We start from the raw sequence: 15,577 nt of genomic DNA, 5'->3' as shown, positions 1-15,577 counted from the left end.
TAAAATTATATTCTCGGACCATGAAAAATCTGTCATGTGCAATCCATAATCTTCCATAAAAGTAAAATTGACTACCACTTTATGGATTATAGAATGTTGAAAGATAAACAAATTGTAAATTTGATGTATAAATAATCCAAATCCAAGATTTTCCCCTAGTTTTTTCAGTATGTTTTCAAATTAATTAGTTTTTATAATAAAAATTACTGTAAAATTCAATCCTCTCTGAGATGTACTTTTCATTACATCCTAGAGAATATTTTGTAGAAGAGATTGATAGAATGTGGATTCAAATTGCAATGAAAGCACTTAATGAAGATAGAGAACAGTTTTTTCTTGGGTTTCTTCCAAGAAACTCATTTCTTATGGTCCCACTGGGACGTCATCATCCTAAAGCAGCCCCATCCAATCTGAGCCCCTTGAGCAGTTTCCAATACGAAATTTGGCTCCAATTCTATGTTCAACTGATCTTTTTAGTTGTTAACTGTCCACATCAGTTTTTCCCCCCTCTGTGAGCATTGATATTATAGAACCACGGTATTCATCAAAATCAAAATTCCTGCAGTCCCAGAAAACTCAAAATACTTTTAGCTTAAACCTGGCAAACATACATTTCTGACATAAACATAGAATGTTCCAGATTGGAATGGTGGCTTTACAGTCACCAGAAAACCCAGGAAATACCCAGAAATTACCTGTATTGCGCCTTTCAGAACTTATCATACAAATACATCTGAGTACAAAGAAGGTTAGGAAATGTAATCTTTACTCAGAATGGCCATGAACTTGCCCAACATCCTGGGTCCCACTACTGAAGGCGAAGAAGAAAATGGATATCAGAGAACATCAGACACTCCTCCTACCACCCTTAAGCAAACCTGCCAAGCTCATTTCATCCCAAGAAACTATTGATTTGAGGACAATTATAAATAGTTATTGTTAAATTTCCCCTAAATGAGAAAACCACGTTTTATTTAAAAGTCTTTTAGTTCTACTAAAGGTCTTTTAAGCTAAATCAAATGCCAGACCCTATATTACTAGATCCTGCCCCCTCGTAAAATCTACTCCCACACATGACTGTCACAGTGAAGATCTTACTTTGAAAAAAAATGCTAAAACAATCAAGCTTTAGTTAGGGCAATATTTAGTATTTAATTATATTTCACCATTAAAAAACATCTCTTCTTATACATGCTATTAGAAATTTTTTTCTCTTGACAGTTTCCAAGAAATCTGATGAGTTTCCATCTCACTTTGTATCTGTTCAATAAGCACAAAGAAAACAGGTCAGATTTGAGGGTATTTTTAACCCAGTAGTTAAGTACTCTGTTAAAAAGATAAGCTGAGGCAGGAAGCTCATGAGTTCAAAGCCACCCTCAGCAATAGTGAGGCGCTAAGCAACTCAGTGCAACCCCGTCTCTAAATAAAATACAAAATAGGGCTGGGATGTGCCTCAGTGGTTGAGTGCCCCTGAGTTCAATCCCCAGGACCAAAAAAAAAAAAAAAGATAATTTTTACTTTGTATTCATAGCCATGTACTTTGCTTTCAAATACCTTATCCATGCCAGCTTCTCTCTCTAATTCTTTTTCTGCTGTGCCTATGAGCCCCATATCAATGCAGCATCTGATCCTGAGTGTAGACACTGTGTGGAGCCCTCAGAACAGCTGTCTGCAGACTCTTAACCCTTCCTGCTCTGCTGTTATTCAGGAGTTTGGCATGCTGGGTGTGCATGGGAAGACCAAGATAGGAGAACTCCTCCTGAGACTGCATCATGAAGATGAGAACTAACTAACTTCTTATGGCTTTTCCAGGCTGATTTAAAAAGCGAGATATTTGTCCTGGGTAAACCTCCTCGTAGCCCAGTGATGTCTAAGAGATCCTGCAGCTCACCTGGCAGCAGTTCCCACAGGGTAGGGTCAGATCGCACCCACCTTGTGACAGCCATCCTGGCCACTGTCCCTTTCAGTGGGCTGGCTCTTCCACAGTTGTCCTAGCTATGATCTGACAGTGAAGTAGGGCTGAAGAGAGACCCTTGAGAGGAAGTTACCAGCTGATGATGACCAGTGAAATCATATCAACAGGAAAATCCTGATCTAAGACTTGGGGTCATGGCCTTCCCTGGTGTGTGTATCAGGTTTCCCAAAATCCAAAAAAGACATGATCAGTTTCCCACAATACAAATAAGGGCAGGAGTGTGTGCGGTTTTCTACATCTGTCTCATGTTTCTGGACTAAATTGCTGCTTTCTAGTCACTGTGTATGGTGCAAAACCCAAACTGCTGCCAATCATATATTGAACTCACATGCTTTCAGTGATGTCGGCTTCTATGTCAATTTGTTCAGATTTATTTTAATTCACGATCCTTGTGTCAGAATGTGTTGTTTGTGTTGGTGGTGTAGGGGTGAACATAGCTGTCTTTCCAAATGTTTTGTTGCTCCAGTGACAAGTGCTACATTCACTCAATGCTCCTTTTATCTCCAATATTGCTCTCTGGAGTCCATGTACTCCCAATTTTTTGACAGCTTTGATCAAACTTAAAGGTCCAATTACTGTCCCTTTAGCTGCTTAGTTCTATACCATCTGCAGCACTTTAGAATGAATGGATTCTAAATGGAACTGTCACTTCTGGGGAACGCAGCCAAGATGTTTGGGGATTCTCATCTGTGCATACGTCAGGATTCCTTTTACCATTGCTATTTCAACAGGCCCTGGTTGAGTTTCACTAGCCAATTACAAAGTTGTGGCTCTGCATTTCAAGTTCCCGAAGGCTTCATTTCAAGTTTTTCTTTTCCATTTTTTAAAATATAGATACTGTTCTGTGTTTATGCCATTTTGTGCTTTTTTTTTTTGCTTTGCATAGTAAGACCTTGTTTTGTTGCCAAAACAATCTTCTGTTGCCATAGAGAGAGAGGAATGTCAATTTGTAGAGATTCTTAAACATCTTTAAATGGCTTTCCAGAGCCAACATACACACACACACACACACACACACACACAGGGAAGTTTTTTCCAAAATTGATAGAGCTCATCATAAATCCCCGTGGGTCAATGAACTGGTATGCTTTGGGTCACTGCAAGTTAGGTTACACATTTGTGTGGACCATAAATATTCTATTTTCTTTCCACTTGTGCAAAGTTATGTTTACTTTCATAATTTAAGAAAGAAAAATAAGCCTATAAACATAAACTTGGTATTGTTATTAGGAGATTGTCAGCCATTTGTGCTTGATAAACACTACTATTAACATTTTCTGGGGAAAACTTGACTTAAAAACTTTAGAACAATTTATCATGCTTTCAAGATTTTTCAACATTAATATTTAAAGTAACAATTCATACTATTTTCACAATGATGTCATAAAAGATATAGTGAATCCTCCAGGGATACCTTTGCAGAAGCATAAATAGATTGGCTTTCAGACAGACTATATCTCACATGAGAAGGGAAAGTATATCTTCTTCTGATGCCAGAGAATCTAGGATAGGTCAAACCAGTTTCTTTATGAGCAGTGGTTTGTGGTTGATCCTGGCTTTGAAAGTTAACATGTGTTAAAAACCTGTCTTTCATCTTTGACAGCATTAAAAAATAAATAAATAACTATTCAGCAACCAAAATAAATAAATAAATATACTAAAAGAAAAAAAAAGATTGTTACATTGATAAGGGGGAAATTAAATACTTATGGTACCATAAAAATAGCATGGTGCTGCACTGAATTTTATAAATTTTATTCTACTTTTAAGATTCATCAAGGAAATATAGGCATGATACAATTCAATTCTTGCTCAAATTTTCCAGAGCAGTGACTGTAATGTGTTAACTTGAAAACCATCTTCTTGAGCTCACAGTTCATGTAAGCCTCTCAGAATGTCACAAATATATATTCTTCTATATTTATCTCAGCCCAGTTAAGCAGTTATGAGTAATAGAAATGCCTGGGCAGATAGTTAAAATAGAAATGAACACAGACCAAAAACATTGGTGGCTGACAAGTGATTCCTTCTCAAGAATGTAAAATGTGGGAAGGGAAGAACATGGTTAGGAAAACAGGTGATTGTTCATTCCACATCATTCTGTGGTCTTTAAAATATCCTTTCAAAATTAATCCAGGCTGAAGGAATTTGGTGAGAGCTGACCAAAGGCAAAAACAACTTTTAGTGTGTTGCTGTCCCTACTCACCATTAGGTGGCAATCAAGGGCAGATATGGCACCAATTCTAGGGTACATGCACACTGAGCAGAAGATGGTCTCCTGAGATAATTTGCTTGAATATCTTTACAAAACATAAACACCTATCTTAGGGACAAAATAAAGATGTTGATTAACCAAGTTGAGCCACCTATCCTATCTTAGTAATATTTCATGCAATAAAGAGGGTTAGTAAAATTTATCATCCTACTTTGTTTTCTAATCTATTTGTCACATTAAGAAATTATCCAATAGCATTGGGTTTTGGTTTATTTGTCTGAAAACAAAGCTGAATTATTACCATTATTGTTTTTATGTGACTAAGACAAGTGATAATCAACCAGTAAATGTCACTTGTCAGGGCTCTCTGACAATTAAATGTCTAAGATTGATGAGAGGCCCCTTTACACAGCCGAGGAAATGTGGATGTCTTTATGAGTTCCCCAAGTGGAGCAAGATTAATTTTCATCTCATCCAACTCCTTGACTTTAGAGATAAGAAAGCTGAAATGAATCCCCAAGGTCATAGAGTAAGTAGTCCATGTCCAAAACAGACACAAATGTGCCCTCATAAATAACTACTCATAAGCAACCACTAACACTTCTTACACCACTGCTTATTGGTCAAATGCCTTTGAAATAAATTAATTCATAGGCTGGGGATGCAGTTCAATGACAGACCACTTGACTGGCATGCCCAAGGCCCTGAATTTGATCCCCAGCAATACACATACACAAATTAATTAATTAATTCCAAAGCGGTAATTGAGTTACCTTTCCTCCAAACGAGTTCCTAGTTATCCATTAACATGGGGTGAGTCTTCTTAAAGGAATTTTTGCAAAGTTTTATGAGAGATTCACAATTTCTCTGTTAATTAAGGCTGTGAGAAATTCTAGCCTGTGAATATAAACAGTATAGAAAGGGCAGCAGGCAGAGACAAGTTTTGAAGGATGTGAAGGAAAAGAAAAGATATATTGGGAAACAGGGTCAAGAGCAAGGACATTACTGACAGACACAGCCAGAAACACAAGCTCTTGACATGCTGAGGCCTGCAGAACTAAGGGACCCACACACAGCAACAGCCCAATTCTTCCAATCCAATCATCAAAAGAATAGTTCACGTAAATGATTTAAGAAGCAGGTTGAATTAAAAAATCGAACTGGTAGAATTATAGTGATGGAGATATACCAACTTTGAAAGTAGAGTTTTTATTTTAATATATAACTTCATTTTTAATTTTTATTTTAATTTTTATTTCATTCCCATTTTAATGATATTAAATCAACCACTTTCACCAAACACTGAATGCATTTATAAGTTATAACTTTTACTCAATTTAAACATATTAGGATGATTTAACTATGTGGAAATAGGCAGGTCATCATTAGAGCATAATGAAACATATTTTACAAAACGTTTTCTCTTAAGAACAAATAATATTTTTATCTATAACTTTTCTTTGTCATACACTACGTATGGTGCTATGAAAATTTTTTGAAAGAATAGTCACTATCATGGTTGTTATTTGAAAGATAGCAAATTAGACTCTGTTAAAGACTCTTTTATATACACAATACTTTTGAGTGATTAATGTGACATTTTCAAAATCATGTAGCCTTAATACGTAGTAATAAATAGTAATTTGACTGGAAATTTTATTCCTGTGAATGTATTCTAAAAAATAATTTAAAAGAAAAAAATAGCTTTTGAATATAATGTTAATAACATTGTTATTTATAATAGCAAAAATAAAAAAGGATTAGGCCAATCAACTTCAAAAATAAATGGTTAAAAATATAGTATATAGATACATATGTGAGGGAACATTATTCTGCAGTCATTTAAAAAGAAAAAGAAAACAGAAAAGAAGACTTGGAATTATTACATAGTATTAGTGACAATATATACAGCTCTTACTTCAGCATGCAAGATATTTTACATATATAAAGTTTCGTTGAATTAAAAGAGAACCTGAAGAAATGTAACATATAGGTTTATGGATGACTTACAGTTGCCTCTTTATACTTTAAATTGATTTAATATTTTAAACCATCAAAAATGGCTGGAAATGGTTTAATCTTAATCATTCTTAAAATAATGTTTTATAATTTTAATAATAGATACACTGCTAACAATTTTATATTGGTTTATGTGAATAAATTCTTTTAAGGCCTTAAGCCATCCACATGTATGTAATCTTACCCACACTTTAATTTTAAGTTATTATGTGCATGGACTGTTGAGTGAAATACTATTGGTAATAGCTTTAAGTGAATGGATTCACTTGATCTTAGCCAAAAGGCCGAGAAGCGATAAGTGAATGGATTCAGAAATTGACATTTTAGTAGTCTATCCCAGATAGCATGGATGGGAAATGGTTGGATAAAGAATTTAGGAAGGGGACTGATCATCGAGTACAGGGAATCCCAGATTTCCCCATCCAAGCCTGGGCCAGTGGTATTTCCATAGACAATCTGCAGGAAAAACTTTTCAGCCTATCAACAATCTATTCATAACTATGGTAACCTGAGAACTGGTCCTGATGTCTAAGGACATGGATCTAACAATTAATTCAGTAATTATCAAAGAGTCACTGCCATGCAAACTCTGATTTTGTTATTTCACCATGTAACTGTCCTTTAGAAGAAAATACTTTTGAAACGTGTTATGAATGAGTTGTATGCATTTCTCTCCCTAAAAGGTAACACTTAGGTAGTCAATTACACAAATTTGACATATTCGACAAATGTATTAACTTTCGTTCAATGAAGTAATTATGTGGCTATATAGGATGCTAAGGCTTGTCATTTCCAATATTATAAGTATCTATTACAGATACTGGTCTTGATGCTTAGTTTAAAAAGCAAGGAAACTCTTTTGAGAGTTCAGTGCACTGGGAATTTCTACCAATATTTCTCTTCCAAGGTAAAAATGTTACATGTTACCTGGATATTGTTTGTTGCATTCTATTAAAAGTTCTCTGTTTCTCATTTTAAAAATGCATGTGCCTTCTCCACATTGAGAGCAGAGAATGTTACTTCAAATGTAGCATGGGATGTCACCTGTACTGTATGTGAAAATGTTGTCTGTGAAGGAAAAGTTTACAGAGTGAATGTGGATATTCTGCTGTTAAGCTAACTGTGGCTTACTTTCTGCTTGTTTGAGAAAACGCTGGAGAATAAGATTGAGTGAAGGTGTCCATACTGCCTATTCTAGTGGTTTGGTGTCCACGTTCTTTCCATATTCCTGACCTTTGAAAAATCAATGGGACTAAACCCTGAATTCTTAAAGCTTGAGCAGACAAGATTGTGAATGTGTTCAAAACATTTGAACCATGGTTATTTTGATTTAATTTAAAGCACCCTTCAAAATATTTTAATTATAAATCCTGCAGAAACCCTTTATTTGGTGGTTGTTTTTCTTCCTCTTGGTTTTTTACAACAGGAAATATTAAATGTCAAGAAAAGTACCATGCCATTACCCAAATTATCTTTTAATTAGTACCAGTTTAAACATTGATTACATTGAAAATCATTTCATTTCAGCCACAGCGTCCTGTGTTTACTCATGAAAACATTCAAGGTGGGGGGGAACCGTAAGTATTCTTCTTATCTTCTAAATTCAAGACTAACCTTGACCCACAATATAGATTATTGATGTACCAAAACAGAGGATGGCACATCTTTGCAAGTGGAAGAGATCAAAGTAACTTCTATGAGATCTTTTAACTTAGGGGTAATTGCAGTGGTCTCCATCTTTTATGACAGAGATCAAAAGCAACCCTTAAAAGAAAACAGAGAAGGTTTTCATTTATGCACTAAGAAAACCTTCCAACGTTGCAGTGATTCCCAAGATTTATAAATTTGTCTCTTCCTCTGCCTGCTGGTTATGTAACTAGTCACTACAGTTTTAAAGACACATGCAAAATGTCCTAATATTGTTTTTCCACCTGCTTGATTGAAAGTAGACTTAAAGTCTACCTTAATACCATCATTCCGAAGTTACATGCTTAGAAGTGTCTTTTGAAAATGGCAGTATTAAAACAAAACACTCACTGTCATTCAGCTAGAAGGTATTACTTCCCCAGCACCAGGAATATGCCTTTCAAATTCCCTCTCTTTGATACAGAAGCTAATTCATCCTGAAGGTATTACACATTGCCTTTAAGAATCTCTCTTGTGTAGCTTTTTCTTCCCCATTTCACCCATGAGAGAGGTCATCCACTCTTACTGGTTCCTGCCTATTCTAAGTCAGGAGCAAGATCCCTGGAAGCAGCAGTTCTGGGCCTACAGAGTGAGCCTTCTTCCCCAGCTCTGCTCACCTTGTACAGAGCAGGCTGACAAGGCTCCTCCTCATGGGCAGGACCTGCTGTGCGGCCTGAGTCTTGAGCACCACCAAGCCCTTGCTCCTCGTAGATCCTAGACCTGAAACTTACTAAAAGCATCCTCTTTAGAGCCCAGCTCCCACAGAGACTGGCTCTCACAGAGTACAGACAGAAAGGTGTTTTAGTTGAAGGAAATTCCATACCACAAATAATCATTTGAATTTAACTGGGAAACTTCAAATATAATTTGTGATTCTGAAGTTTCTTTTCCTTCTCTCATTGATGCAAACAATGATAGGATCCCATCACAAAAAAATAAATAAATAAATTTTTAAAATATAGACTCCAGGGATGTCTAGGTTTATAGCATTACCAACATGTTCTTTTAAACAGCTTTTAAGGAGTTGATGAATGACTAAGTGTCTTCTGTTACACTGTTTTATGTCATAGACAACTGTGGTCGTTTGGCTATTAAGAAACCAGAGACCCCACATGTGGGAGAAGACACATTTTCCAAGTCCTGCTTTGGACATTTATAAAACATTTTTTATTAAATTTCTATTTTGATTGCAGATTCATTGGCGTATTGCTTCATGTCCTTCATTTAAAAATTAGGTTTTGGAGCAAAAGTGGGAATATAATGTTATATCACTACAATTCAGTTTTGGTGAATATGTTATAGAAAATTGTGCAGAGAGTTTCTAGTTTGGCTCAGCATTTCCCATATAAAGACAAATTTATTTCTGAGGCATTCTGACCCCACCACCATCATTCATTTCACCAATACATCTTTCAAAACAGCATTTTAAATCATAATTACTGCATTTCCTGTCATGCAATACTGATTTTGAAAGCCAGCAGAGGTAGGAGGATTTCCGGAAGGTTTGTTTATGTTTCCATAAAATTTCTTTTTTTTTTTTTTGTGGTCTAATTAAACCAGAATGGTAAGTAAATTTTGACAAGCATGCTGGCTTTTATCATTCAAAAAATGAAGTAGGACTTCTTGCCAATTTTGGTCTGTGAGCTTTGGGGACCTTGAGATTCTTCAAGCAGCTGGGGATTGTGGACTTAAATAGGCCTGTCTCCATAAGTGGTTGGAGATGTGCCTTGGTAAAGGCTAAAGAGGCCTGAGAAGCTCAATCACAGAATCAGTTTTCCCAAAGTGAGGGGTGCAATACATACCTATTAAAATAGCAGCCTGGAAATGACTGTTTCCCTCCAATGTGAAACTGGAAAAGACGCCATGTTGAAATCAATATCCCCCATGAATATACAAAAGGTAGCATTCCTTCACCTTGCCAGCCTCAAAACCTAGTCAATACATACAACAAAATAATTTGACTATTCCTTTCAAGGCTAGCCTCACACAAACATCCGAATGATTTGTTTCCGTTAACACCTGGCAGTTTTTACCACCCCTGCTCTGGGAACCTGCCTACCTTTCTTTACTTGGGCCACCATCAGAATCCTCCCACAACAAAAGACCCAGAAGACTATTCTCAAAAGAACATAAGTGGCTGAAATAAGTTTGCTAGAAGGACAAGGTATCAATAAAGAAAGAAATCTCTGTTATTGGAATTTCAGGCTTTGGTACAGGACAGGGTTTTTTAAGAGAGGCTGTTAAACACTGTATCTTAGTGGCTCTTTCCTAGAGTTCCCTGAAGCCAACTTTATCCATATCTACTCAGCTGAAAAAGTTCACGAAAAGAGAGGGAAACCAGTGGATCAGTGTTCCTTACTTTTGACTCAATATTTGAGTTCAAGCAATGGAATAGTTTATTCTACCAAAACATGATTTTCTGACCGAATAAAGCAATTAGAAATAAATCATTAATGTTCCTGATCAGAACTCATTCTTACCAACTTTTTCAAAGTGGTTGAAAGAACTCCAAAATACCCTAGAATGTTGTTTTTATTTTCTTACAAAAATAGTAGAATTATATAATGGTTACAAAGAGCAACAGAATCAAATTCACCAATTTTTTAAAAAAAATCCCCCTCACAGTGCTGGTAATATTTAGTAATATTAAGAATAAGTTTTTATGTTTACTGCAAAACAAATTATTCCTGACCTTCTCAGCTATTATAATTTTTGTCTTCACTTTCCAAAATACCAGTCCATTCTAATAGTCATTAAAATATATTCTATTTGTTACCACAAATTCAATGTCTGAATTTGTTACTAATCAAATGTCACCATAATGTATCTCTTCAAAGAATTCAGGTGGAGAAAAAAAATGATAGCATTCTATTAGTAATTCTTCCAAAGAAAATTTTAAATTCAACACAATGTCTCTAGAACCATTTTTTTTTTTTTTTTTTTTTTTTGGTGGTTGTCTGGGGATTGAACCCAGGGCCTTGTGCATGCAAGGCAAGCAAGCACTCTACTAACTGAGCTATATCCCCAGCCCCAGAGCCATTTTAAAAAGAAATTTATGTCCATAATCTAATATTTAAGATTGACTCAGTAATAACCGAGCATAGACTACATCCACTCAACTTCATAGGTGACTTGCAAATTCTAAATCCTCAGAATGCACTGATTGTAAATAAAATTAATCTGCTTTAAGGAGATCTCCTGATGAAAAAAAAAATAACCTTCTCTTTTAAAGTAATTCCTACATGGTGATTTAGAAGATGTGCATCTGAAACAATTTGTGAATCTCAATTAGAATCATTTAAAAATTCGATTTGAAAGCATCAGTTATTAATGATTATGACTGTTAAAACTATGATTCCAGCCAGGCTCAGTGGCACATACCTGTAATCCCAGCGGTTCAGGAGGCTGAGGTGGGAGGATCACTAGTCAAAGTCAATCTCAGCAACTTAAGGCTCTAGACAACTCAGTGAGACTCTGTCTCTCAATAAAATACAAAAAAGGGCTGGAGATGTGGCTGAGTGGTTAAGTGCCCCTAGGTTCAACCCCTGATACCAAAAAAAAAAAAAAAAAAATACTATGATTCCTTCTTGTTTTTATTATAGCTGAATAATACAAATATCATTTATTTTTGTATTCTGCATTATTATGTAGTATTTAAATAATCAACTTTAGATAACTTGAACATTAAAATGTAGGTCTGACCTATAAATGTTAACATATTTTCATCCAGTTCATGAATATTATAATCTTCCATGAATGTTCTTCATTGAGAGTTTCAAAATGTTATTTGGGTAGTATCATTCCCATAAAAAGACCTAAATTTTTCTAATTAGTTTACATGCTTGCCAAAGATTTACACTACTTAAAATGCTAAAAAGAATAGAAATGTTAAAAATAAAATGAATATTGCACTATGTTCGATTTCACAAAGATGTAAAAAAAAAAATTAAAACGTGCTTGTCCTGTTTAAGGTTTCAGGCTCTGTATAACTATACTCCTAGGAATGAAGATGAGCTGGAACTCAGAGAAAGTGATGTCATTGATGTGATGGAAAAATGTGACGATGGATGGTTTGTAGGTACGTGTACATTTCTTTTCAGACACATCTGGCTGCAATTTGCTTGCATTTGCTCTCCTGCATGGTTCACTGTGATAGTCAAGCCTTCATTGAATTCATAATGTCTTTGAATCTTTCCTACATTCATATGCATTGTGTAATCCCCATATGCATATACATATGTACAAACCATTGCCTTTTTACTGTTTAGTATTTACAGCTTCCAGTATGTGTGATTTTCTGCTAGTTTTTATCTCCGAGAAAATGAAAGGACTAAGGCCACATTTACAGCCCCAAGATTCTGATTCTATTTATAATAATTCCCATCCAGAAGAAAAGTAAAATGGCTGGCCTTCATGGGGCAGGGGTTTAGGAGTGTGGAATAATGGTAACCAAATGAAGATGGTAAATTCTAAAGTTTAATGGGAAATGGAATTTGATAGACCGTATTGACACTAATTGTGCTAGAAATCCCAAGTGAGCTTTTGGTGCATCAACTTTCACAAAAAAGTCTCCAAGGAATCATGGTATTAGAAACCAAAGGTAATTATAATGATGCCCAGTGACTGAAACTGTTCCCCCACCCCCACATAAACACAAGTAGTGGCTAATCTTTTCTTTCTTTAGTGACTCTGTAAATTGTTCACATTTTCCATATTTTATTAAGGACTCTGACAGTGCTTTGAGCATGAGATAATACAGCTCTACTGGTATTGTCGGAGCCCAGATAATGCTTTAATGTGGCACCTGTGTTGAGGAAGCCTCTTGCCCTGAACCAACCCTAGTTCTTGCACTTTTCCAGTTATCCTGACACATTTATTTCTCATTCCTTGCTCTTGTTTAGCAGCATGGTGACGAGTTCCACCACCCACCTCCCCCACAGGGTGGTCTTTCCCCTTAGATGAAGAGGCTGAGCTTTTCTTTCGAGCCTGGTGTGCCAGAAGCAATCACTGAGGCTTATGAGGCAATGAAAACATCAGGCAGCATGACTAAAATTGCTTGTTTTTTCTTCTTTTTGTCTTAAAGTGAGTTTTCTGTCATCCTTTCCAAAACCCTTCAGGGCTTTATCTCTTAGTGAAGCCTTGTAGGTGGAAAGTGCTCAAGTCTACAGATATGAACTGATATTTCCTTGTTGTCACACCTTTTTTATTTATTGCTTCTATTTTCAGGAACCTCAAGAAGAACCAAATTCTTTGGTACTTTCCCTGGAAACTATGTCAAGAGGCTGTGAATCACTCTCCCTCCTTATTTATGCCGCATTTCAGCAACACATCTGCATAAAACTTGCCTGAGACATCTCTGAAGGCCTCTCATTGTCATGCCTTACAGTTTCCAATACGCCATCACCATCCCCACCTGCCACCACCAAACCACCAGCAGAGTAACTGCCACTGTGAGCCTTGGGGGGACGTGGCAGACTTACATTCATGTGAAAGTGTATATTCCTGCTTTCTGCCCTAAACTTTGAAATGTCAATGTGTGGGATCAGAAAGAAAATCATTTTTCTTAGAAAAGGTAAAATATTGAAGCCAAAAAGAAAGTGTCTCCAGGATACTCTCTGGTCTCATGCTTGTACTTGGAAATTTCTGAAAGATGGTCTCCCCTGGGGCAACCAGAAGATTGCTTATTTCTAAATGCTGTGGTTTGTATTTTCACATTCTTAGCTTGGCATTCTATTTTCCTTTCACAAGTTTGCCTAGTGTCCTGGTTTACACTATATGACAACTGTACTTCAGCTATTGTTTGCCTGCACTTATATGTTGTTATATGCACAGTGACTATAAAATCTAAAGCAAGAGTAGGAAAGTTAATTTGGATGGGTGTGATTTTGTTGATTGAATGTAAGTTTTCAAATAGGAGTCTTTTCCTGCAATTTTTTTTTTGTACTTTTTAGAAGTGCAAACAGTGAGTGAATAAGAGCCTTTGGTAATTATCATGAGAATACAAGAGGATTAGCTAGGCTAAAAGAAAAAAAAACATTGTGTTGTAAAGTTGCATTGCTATTTTATATTAAAATGTAATCATCAGCATCATGAACAATGAGCTCTTAGTGTTTTATTTATCTGATAAAATTTAAATGACAGCAGTGTTAGAGGTACAAAGAACTATTCTAATATAGACACTTGAAAGTATCTGTAAGCAATATTAGTAGGTAAGATTTCACTGTGTGTACACAGGCGCATTTGAGATTGTATGAGAACATATAATCCATATGATATGTTGTACATTTTATGGAAATGTAAAAGAATCCCACATATTATTTTATAGAAATAGAGTACTTCAGAAGCATCACAAGTATTAAGGCTGGTTTTAGCAAGGATTATGATCAATACAATTATTTTTACTATAGTAATTATTTTTCTTCAGTGGAACCCAGAATCCTGGCTACATTTGAGAACAGGAATATGTTGAGCCTGATTTTCCTGGTATGTGTAAAATACTTCCTAGGAATAAATTAGGCACTTTTTAGGGACAATGTTAAATCATTCAGGTAATATTTTTGCCCTAAATTTGCAAAATTACATTGGACCTGAAAGATTTAATAGGGTTAATAGTGCCTGAATTACACATACCCTGAGAACTAGCTTTGTATTTCTTATGACTTTGCATAAGAACTATTCATCTTTGGATCTTGAGCACCTTATAAACAAAACTTTTTATGACATTTCTTCCGTGGACAATGATTGATCTTTTCACAATACATAGACTCTTGAATTTTGTACATATGTTTGTTCTTTTTTTGTACAGACTATTTAGTCATTGAGAAAGCAGGGGGATTTCCTAATCTGATCTTTATCCTGCACTTAAACTTTGCTAAAACACTTTCAGCAGAATACCCTTTACCTATCTCACAGATCACACCCCTTGATAGTGCGATTCTGTAAGGTAGCATTTATGCAAAACTTTATGAGTTTAAAAATCTTAGCAGCCAAATTGAAATGTACATAAATACTGATTACAGAGGAATTTCATTAGGAAGAAAGTAAAGAAGCATTTTTGAGTATACCACCTTGATTACCATCAAGTTCACAATCAGCTTTATACTTTAAAGGTTTGGGGTTTGAAATTAAGTCAACTGCATGCAGATTTGCTGATAAATGAATAATTCTCTTTGATGCCATTTATGAGAGAAGACTTCAATATCTGTTGCCTGTCATATTTAAAAAAAAGTACTGTTTCTACTCTGTATCTGATTTTAAAAGGAAAAATATTCATACCTGGATTTCAGGTAATTGACTTTGAATTCTTACAAGCAGAGGTCAATGTGTTTTTCTTGAGTAGACATCTAATAAATTTTGCTTGGAAGTATATTTCAGTTTTTCTTTTTGACATTTATACCTATCTAAATTGTGTATTTTATTTCCTGTTGCTAGTTAAAATATAAGAAAATTCATTTACTCTATGTTCTCTTGACACACAAATGGAGAAAATATGTGTTAGCATCAGCTCAGAGAAGAAGTATTTTTAAACCTACCATTAAAGCTCATTTGCTAAATACCCTTTGGCTAGAAATTACTCTTTAGTTTAAATAATACATTTAAAAATATTTCTGCCTCAAAACTCACTGTTTGTCCAAGGACAAGTTAATCACAGGAAGTCTGACTTTCCCAAGTCAACTATCTTC

General features: G+C 35.4%; 1 protein-coding gene across 14 annotated transcripts in view; it reads left to right on the top strand.

Moving 5' to 3' along the window:
• The window catches only part of Sorbs2 (sorbin and SH3 domain containing 2), a 202,563-nt gene extending 187,300 nt beyond the window's left edge, over positions 1–15,263 (top strand). For 10 of the 14 annotated variants that reach the window (XM_058571174.1, XM_058571175.1, XM_058571176.1 and 7 more), the window contains 3 exons: positions 7,737–7,786; positions 11,867–11,973; positions 13,122–15,263. In XM_058571174.1, the coding sequence (XP_058427157.1) occupies positions 7,737–7,786; positions 11,867–11,973; positions 13,122–13,183 (219 nt within the window). In that variant the 3' untranslated portion in view covers positions 13,184–15,263. Of the gene's footprint in view, positions 1–1,812; positions 1,912–7,736; positions 7,787–11,866; positions 11,974–13,121 lie in introns of all 14 variants that reach the window. The other 4 variants (XM_058571172.1, XM_058571171.1, XM_058571173.1 and 1 more) reach the window with 1 other exon arrangement.
• The last annotated feature ends 314 nt before the right edge of the window (positions 15,264–15,577 follow it).

The sequence above is a fragment of the Marmota monax genome, unplaced genomic scaffold (genome assembly GCF_021218885.2).
Source record: "Marmota monax isolate L192 unplaced genomic scaffold, Marmota_monax_Labrador192_F-V1.1 WCK01_AAM20220418_F8-fsc00345, whole genome shotgun sequence".
NCBI lineage: Eukaryota > Metazoa > Chordata > Mammalia > Rodentia > Sciuridae > Marmota > Marmota monax.
Note: the sequence above shows the minus strand (reverse complement) of the source record. Positions and strands in the feature narration are given on the sequence as shown.